The sequence below is a fragment of the Lithobates pipiens genome, unplaced genomic scaffold (genome assembly GCF_037356315.1).
Source record: "Lithobates pipiens isolate NorthernLeopardFrog02 unplaced genomic scaffold, aLitPip1_a1.2 Scaffold_1, whole genome shotgun sequence".
In the NCBI taxonomy this organism is placed as follows: domain Eukaryota; kingdom Metazoa; phylum Chordata; class Amphibia; order Anura; family Ranidae; genus Lithobates; species Lithobates pipiens.
In genome coordinates this window covers 174,452,513-174,460,960 of record NW_027507685.1, presented here as the reverse complement: position 1 = coordinate 174,460,960, position 8,448 = coordinate 174,452,513, and the positions used below count along the sequence as shown (strand labels likewise).

Here is an 8,448-nt window from a genome sequence, read left to right as displayed (position 1 = left end):
TCTGTTCTTCCACACAGATTCTGAATAGTTCATATGCAATAATCCACCCTTAAGTGCCAATCTTCCTTTTTTCTTTTTTCATGCACGGTGACTCCCACCACCATTCACCACTGTGCTCACCTCCAGTTGTGACCTGTTAATACCAGGTTCAAACACGCTTTCCCCTGCTGGGGGGCACAATCAGGCTTTTCTCCAATATTCCTCCTTGCTTTCGCTATTGATCTCTGCAATCGTACATTTCTCAAAATGATGCATGTGTGGTCCTTTAAATTTGCAAATATTTCTCTGTAGGTAAACTGCTCCCATGGATTACCAAAGCTCCCTCCGATTGACTTTTTCTACCCTGTTTTGTCTCTTCTTGATTGTAGAGATCACCACTGACAACAACATCTAGCAAACCGAATTCTTAGGAAAGAGCTCACATGTTGGTGGCACTGTGGCTCCCAGATCCAAAGGCTACAGTTCCAGCATCCACCAGTGGGTGTCTCCCAGCAGCCAGAAGGTCATATCACTAGTCATCACCTGATGATCATTGCAGGAAGTATATTTAAAGAGGAAGTAAACCCTTCCAAACAACTTGGACCTATAGGTAAGCCTAGATTAAGGCTTACCTGTAGGTCCAAGCAATATCTCCTAAACCTATATGGTTTAGGAGATATTTGCCCGAAAATGGGCACCGCTGTCTACGGCGCATGCGCCGTAGACAGCGGCGCGCATGCGCACTAAATGCGGCAAATCCAAGAATGGATTTGCCAAATTTGTCGACTCCCGTGCGCATGCGCGGGAGTGACGTCATCGCGGCTTCGCCGTATGACAGCGGCGGAGCTGCGAGGCGCGACTCCCGTGCGCATGCGCGGGAGTGACGTCATCGCGATTGCGCCGCTGTGATTCGTCGGAGCTGCGAGACGCCACAAGCAACATGGATGCGGCGGACTACAGGGGACAGCGGCGACTTCGCTGGCTCCTGTGTCAGGTAAGTGACACATAATGAGCTACTATGCGATGCATAGTAGTCCATTATGCTTTACCTTTGCAGGGAAAAAAAGAGGAAGTAAACCCATCAGGGTTTACTTCCTCTTTAAGCCCTGTCTGTCCTGCTCTGGTTGCCTTGTTTTTTTGGTCTCCATGTGCCCCTGACCTGTGTTCCTGTGATCCTGCATCCTATTTCCTGGACCAGTACCCCTGCCCTGCAGCCTAATCCCTTCCCATCTGCTCTCTCTGTCTCCTGTTACCCTTCCCTTGTCCTGTCTGGCTCCCAGCTCCCTCTGCTTAATCTCCTGTGTATAACCCTGGCTCTGCTACGATTACGATTTTGCATTCCATACTTGCTGTATATACTTAATTTAGGAAGTTGTTCATCGTATGTCACTATCTGTTTGGCTATCTGGTTTGTTTTACAGAGTTTGGTATGTTGGAGGTGCACTAACACTTATGTTATTCACTTATCTTTTAAATAAATTATGTTATTACTTTACATTGTACTTGTGCCTGGTATTCTCTGTGGCAGTCCACACATTTCTGGTCACACCAGTCCTGACATGAATGCAGCTTTAGATTGGAGATCCTTTGCATGTAATCAGGCACAGTGACGCTATACAGCAAGGGGCATGCAATCAGGTCCAGAGCTCCTATACTGCCAGGGGCATGTGATCAGGTCCAGTGGCTCTTATTCAGGCATGTTACATGCAATCATGTCCAGGTGCAGGAAGGTGCAGGCAATCAGGTCCAGTGTAGGTATGCAATCAGCACCAGATGAACAATGTTTCCAGCTCAGCTCCTCTCTGACTGCATCCCTCTGTACTCAGCCTTCGCCGATTTCTCTGCACTGATCCCTGTGCCAGCCTGCATTGTTCATCTGGTGCTGCCTTATTGCATACCTACACTGGACCTGATCACCTGGACCTGATTGCATGTAACTTACCTGCATAGGAGCCACTGGACCTGATTGCATGCTCCTAGCAGTATAGGAGCTCTGGACCTGATTGCATGCTCCTAGCAGTATAGGAGCTCTGGATCTGATTGCATGCCCCTGGCTGTATAGGATCGCTGTTGCCAAAGTGTAATGCACAATTGATTATCATTAACAGTTAACTTTTTCCATTAAGCCACTAGATTTCATTGAAAAGCCAGCAACTCTTATTGCTGTACAGATTTATTATGTAATGTAATCATTTAGAGATCAAGGGCAATCTATCTTGTCACATCTTAAAGATTTTTTTTAACATATTTCTTTGATGATTTAGTGTCTTTCTCAGGGCCAACTTCACGTCTTTATTCTTTAAACTGTAAATCAAAGGGTTTAGCATTGGAACAGTAGCTGTGTTGAAAAGTGAAAACATTTTATTGGAGTCCATATTGCCTTGCCATGTGGGTTTTAAGTACTGACAGCCCAAAGTGATGTACAGAAGAGACACAACTGTGAGGTGTGAAGAACATGTATAGAAGGCTTTATGCCTACTAGTGCTGTAAGGGATTTTTACTATGGAGAGAATAATAAAGACATAAGAGAAGAAAGTCAAAAGAAAGGGAAAAATAGAGAGGAAGAGTCCATTGATTAAAATGTAGAGTTCTAGCGATGATGTGTCATTGCAGGAAAGTTTTATTAAGGGCACAATGTCACAGAAGAAGTGGTTGATTTCATTGGATTTATAAAAAGTAAATCTTGATAAGTAGATGAGTATAGGAATAATCTGAGAAAAGCCAAGAACCCAGCACACGAAGGCCAAGATGAAGCACACCTTACAACTCATGACCATGTTATAGTGTAGAGGTTTGCAGATGGCCACATAACGGTCATAACTCATAGCTGTCAGGACAAACAAACTGTCACAGGAAAATGATGAAAAAATAAACATTTGGATCATACAAATAGTAAAAGATACAATTCTATTATGAGAAACAAAAATAAAAAGTATCTTATGAAGTGTGATAGTGGTTGAAGACATGTCTAGGATAGACAAGTTTCCCAGGAAGAAGTACATAGGAGTGTGCAGATGGCTTTCTAGACAGATCAGTAGAAGAATGGTCAAGTTACCTATAAGTGTGATAAGGTACATTGTTAACACCAAGAGGAAAATCGGGACTTGTAACTCAGGAACATCAGTAATACCTTTTATGATGAAGTATTTTAGTGTTGTGTAGTTTGTAGGACACATTGATTTTGCCACGTCCCTGGTTAAATATAAACAGCTAATCAATTTTCAGTTTTATTCAAACAAATATTAGTACACAGAATTTTTAAACTAGCATGATTCACAAGTATTGTATTTAGAACATTTCACATTTAGAACTATAGTAAAACCTTGGATTGCGAGCATAACTTGTTCCGGAAACATGCTTGTAACCAAAAGCACTTGTATATCAAAGCAAATTTCCCCATAAGAAATAATGGAAACTCAGATGATTCGTTCCGCAACCATTTATTCATGGGTCTTTCAGTTTATAGTCCATATAAAAAGATTATAGCAGGTTATGTAACCATAAAATGTCCATTTACAAATGGCAGCCTGCATATAGGGGATTAGAAGCAAAATCCAGAAGGAGCTGCGGAGTATAAAAGAGAACAGAGGCACCTCTAAGTGTAGCAATATGGTTACATTTAATGAAGATATAGCATTTAGAAACTCACATGGTTGATGATTAAAAGAGGAACATCTAAGTATGCGGGCATCTGGGGTAAAGCTGTCCACATAGACCATCCCCTGCACCACTGGCTCTCACTGCTATCAGTCTGCAAGGATGACTACCCTGCAGTAGAGCAATCTGAAAGCAAGGCTTGAACCGCTCATGGAGTGCAGCATGGAAGGGATGACGTTGATGGCAGTGGGGAGCACGGTCTGGACAGCTTTACCCCGGATGTCTGCATACTTGGACGTGCCTGTTTTAATCATCAACCATGTGAGTTGCTAAATGTTGTACCTTCATTAAATGTAACCATATTGCTACACTTAGAGGCACCTCTCGTCTTTTTTATACTCAGTTGTGACATGACACTACTTGTATATCAAGACATCGCTTTTATATCTTTGAATGGAAGATCCCTTAAGGGTTTTTTTTAGTAGCAAGATGGTATTCAAGGCAAGTAACAATCATTTCTTTAATAGTAATTCTTTATTTAATTGTAGTATCAAAAAGGGGATATGAAACATGAATGCATGGGAGTCATAAAAAGCAATTCTGGTCTTAACATAAAAAAAATCTTGTCAACATGGGAAAACCGCGCATAAACTCATTTAGTATATAGAAACAATAAACTTTTGAGCTTTACATGATATCCCTATGCGTTTCGACCTATATAAGTAACGGTCTTCTTCAGGGGTGTTAATTCTATATGAGAAAAAGAAAGTTTAAGTTATATTGTCTATAACTGTGGGGTGTCACAGACAGATCATTTCTGGCCTATTGATTACCATGCTATGAATAATGATGTCAGAATTAACTTGAATTGTTTTATCATTGCTTAGCCAATCAGCGCATATACATACACCAATTTAGTCAAACAATAACATATTTAAGTATATTGGAATTGTCATCTTTATTATTTATACGCAATCCAATGTGATTTTTAGCCACATGTTGTGCATATGCATCCTCATAATTTGTTTGTTATATATAAACAAAGAAATTGAATATAGCAAGGTAATATAAGTGGGTTGATGATTGTGGGGACTGTGATGGATGAGAAAGAGAAAAATATATATGTGTATATATATATCATAATGGAATGGCGTTAAATGAATGTGTGTGTGAAAAATGGGATATTGAGAATAAATGTGAGAAGAAAAAAAAAGAGAAAAAAAAAGTGCAACAGAACTGCAACAAAAGTGAAATTGTGTGCAAAGGATTATTTAGGAAATTGTGTGAATGATTTATGTTTAGAGCCATATAAGTGGTAAATTAATGAAGTGGTTAGTGATGAATGTGTGATGAATGTGTAAGGGAGCAATGCAAAGATGTTTAAGTCCAACAACCAAATACTAATTGTTTTACCTTCAATCATTAGAAAAAGTGATTGGGCTCCAAATTGGATGATGTTATATAGTATTGCGGCCATTAGAGCCTTACATCAACTTCTGTGGCTTAAAACTAGAGGTGAACATATATAAATGTTCTAATTAGTCTATGTTTGGGTTATAATCTAGAAACCAGCAAGCAAGCCTACAAGAAACGATCTGTCTGTGCAACTTACCTTGAACAAGAGTGTGTCAGTGTATCCACAAGTTTCACAGCCATCCAGGGATCTCTAAGGGATCAACTGGAGGCTGGGTGATATATATATATTCACTTACTAGTGATATAAATGGCATCAGCTGCCATGGCACTCCTCTCCTCCCTTTTAACCCCCCTGTGTTCCGGTGGTCGTGTTGGCCACTATGGTGTGACTCCCTCGGCATCCCGGAGGGTATTGGAGACCCCGGCGTCCATCATCATTGCTGTGGCAACAGTGGGATGCTCTGACTTGGAGTGCACCCACAAATGGCATAGCAGTCGCACAATGTGTTGATGTCACGCGCAATGGCATCGCGGTTGCACAACGTGATGATGTCACGTGCAATGGCATCGCGAGAGTGATCACTGGACACCGCCGGCACATTGAGGCTCCATCTAGCTGTGCACAATGGTAATGCACAGCTTGGAGCTTTACAGAGGGGAACTGCTGAAAAGCTGTATTCCCCCGTGTATCAGGAAGAAGGGGAAGCAAGGAGCACCCAACCCCAGGGGAGGACGGGGAAAAGGGGGAACCGGTGACCACCAAAGGGTGGAAGGCAAGAAGAGGAAAACAGCAATTAAAATTACATGAACTTAAAAAGACTCCATATATCCTAATGTAAATTCCTACTTAAAAAAACTGAATAGTTAATAAGAATATATTGATATATTATTAATATTAGAATCACCCATTAGATGGTAAATTGTTGTGTATGAATCACGAAAGGTTCCAATGATTTCCTACAAAATGTTCTACTAAAAACTAATGCAGCATGTCTGTCTAAGTGTAAGTATCTATTTCTGATCTCCATGCTGTACACATTTAGAGATCCTACACCAAAACTCTTGCTTAGTTTTTTTTTTCTTAGGCCCTGCACTGGCAGGACATTAGATAGACAATTCTTCGTGTTCCACAATTGGCAAAATGCTTTGGAATAAACATCTCGCCATTTGTAAGTAAAAAAGTTTTTTCTCTCCTGATGAGATAGCAATGTGTGCAGTGTCTGCAAGGGAAGGATCCGTATATTGGACAATGTTTTTTTGCAAGTGATTTGCCTAGGAATTCACTTTGCACCAATTTGTCTTTTATAGAAGGGGCTCGTCTATATGTGATCAGGGGTTTCTTAGAAACAAGTTGCTCAATATTTTGGTCGTCTCTAAGGATAGACCAATGTTTCTCTAGAATTTTTTTCATTTCCAAATGTTGGTTAGAGAAACGCATTATTATCCTTGTGGATTCAAAATTTGAGTTGCGTACAGATCTTGTTTTGTACAAGAGCTGGGACAGAGACTGCCAAATTGTTCTATTATAAGCCTTTCTTTCTTTGCATTTAGAGATACTGGCCATAGGGAATTGAGCTTTTAATGGAATGGGGTGAAAACTTTCAGCATTAAGTATTGTGTTGCCTGCTGTGTCTTTGCGGAATAGAGTGCTGTGTAGTTTACACTCCAAATCACAGTTCACCTGGATATCCCAAAAAGTTATTATTTTCTTGTCATGTGTCTTAGTAAACTTCAAATTGAAAACATTATGATTGATTTTGTGAAAAATCTCCCTGAGAGATTGCTCGGGCCCTTCCCAAATGACCAAGATGTCGTCGATGTACCTAAGACACATTTTTATGTGGCCCAGGTACTCAATGAGGTCCTCACCAGAGAAGAGGTATTGTTCCCACTCCCCCAGGTACAAATTGGCGTAGGATGGGGCACAACAAGTCTCCATCACTATGCCTTGTACCTGGAGGAAGTGGGAACCATCAAACATAAAGTAGTTATGATTGAGAATGTAGTCTAATCCTTTTATGATAAACTCATTCAGCACCTGATCATATCTTGAGCCTTGTTGCAGAATTTTACGTATGGTTTCCAACCCTCGGGAATGGCAGATTGAGCTATAAAGGGCTTCAACGTCAATCGTGATGAGAACTATATCAAGTCAAAATTTATCAAAAAATTTAGCTTGTCTTTAAAAACGCTCTCAAACCAAATTACTCTTAAACCAAGGTCTTATAAAATTGTCAAAACCACACAGCTTGGTATAGGAGATATTTATGATTGTGTGTGGTAGAGTTAATGGTTTACATAGTTACATAGTCAGGATGAAAAAAGACACAAGTCCATCTAGTTCAAGCAAAAAAATATAAACATACAGTCCCATATACATAATCCTATACCCATAGTTGATCCAGAGGAAGGCGAAAAACCCCAGTAAAGCACACTCCAATTTGATACAGCAGGGGAAAAAATTTCTTCCTGATCCCCCGAGAGGCAATTGGATATTATTATGTGTATCCAGGAAAGAATCCAGGCCTTTTTTAAAGCAATCTACTGAGCTGGCCAGAACCACATCTGGAGGAAGTCTATTTCACATTTTCACAGCCCTTACTGTGAAGAAATGTTTCCGTATTTTTTTAAGATAAAATCCTCTTTTCCTCTAGACGTAAAGCGCGCCCCCTTGATGACCATAAAATGAATAAGTCAACACCAAGTTCACTATATGGACCCCTTATGTTTTTGTGCATGTTGATCCTGTCCCCCTTAATCTCTTCTCAAAAGGGAGTAGATTCAGTTCCTCTAATCTTTCTTCATAGCTGAGTTCCTCCATGCCTTTTATCAGTTTGGTTGCCTTTTTGCAAACTTTTTCCTGTTCCCCATATCCTTTTTGTGAACTGGTGCCCAAAACTGAACTGCATATTCCTGATGAGGTCTTACTAATGGTTTAGTAGGAAAGTTTGCTCAACTCCCTGTGCTAACTAGGGTTTGGCTGTTAAAGTTTAATACATTTCTCAGCTTCCCAGATAGCAAGGATAACTTGCCACAATTTTGTAGAAGTGTTAAATTGTAAGGCCGCGTACACACGCGCGGACTGTTTGCCCAACCTTGTTCGTCAAACAGTTTCGGCAAACAGTCCGCTCAAAATTTGCATGAGCGGACTTGCCCACACACGAGCGGACTGTTTCAGCGAACTGTTTGCCAAACAGTCCGCTCAACTTTTGAAATGAACGGACTCGCCCACGTAAGGAGGAGGCAAATCCGCCCATTTCGAGCGCGTGTACAGGTAGGCGGGGCCCGCGAAGGAGACGTCGCGGGCTCCGCCGCCTGGAATGGGCTTAAAGGGGAACCCCAACGCCGAAAAAAATCGGCGTGGGGGTTCCCCCAAAGTCCACACCAGACCCTTGTCCGAGCACGCTACCCGGCCGGCCAGGAAAGGGGGGCGAGCGAGCGCGCCCCCCTCCTGAG

General features: G+C 41.3%; 1 protein-coding gene across 1 annotated transcript; it reads right to left on the bottom strand.

Annotated features, from left to right (window-relative positions):
* Positions 1–2,189: 2,189 nt before the first annotated feature.
* LOC143988648 (olfactory receptor 8G17-like) lies at positions 2,190–3,159 on the bottom strand. The gene has a single exon (XM_077488365.1). It carries the CDS (start codon positions 3,153–3,155, stop codon positions 2,199–2,201), a length of 957 nt encoding a protein of 318 aa, XP_077344491.1. The 5' UTR covers positions 3,156–3,159; the 3' UTR covers positions 2,190–2,198.
* Between the last annotated feature and the right edge of the window lie 5,289 nt (positions 3,160–8,448).

Excerpts from the sequence above, each read along its gene's own strand:
- LOC143988648 (XM_077488365.1), bottom strand. The coding sequence starts at position 3,155 with ATGTGTCCTACAAACTACACAACACTAAAATACTTCATCATAAAAGGT.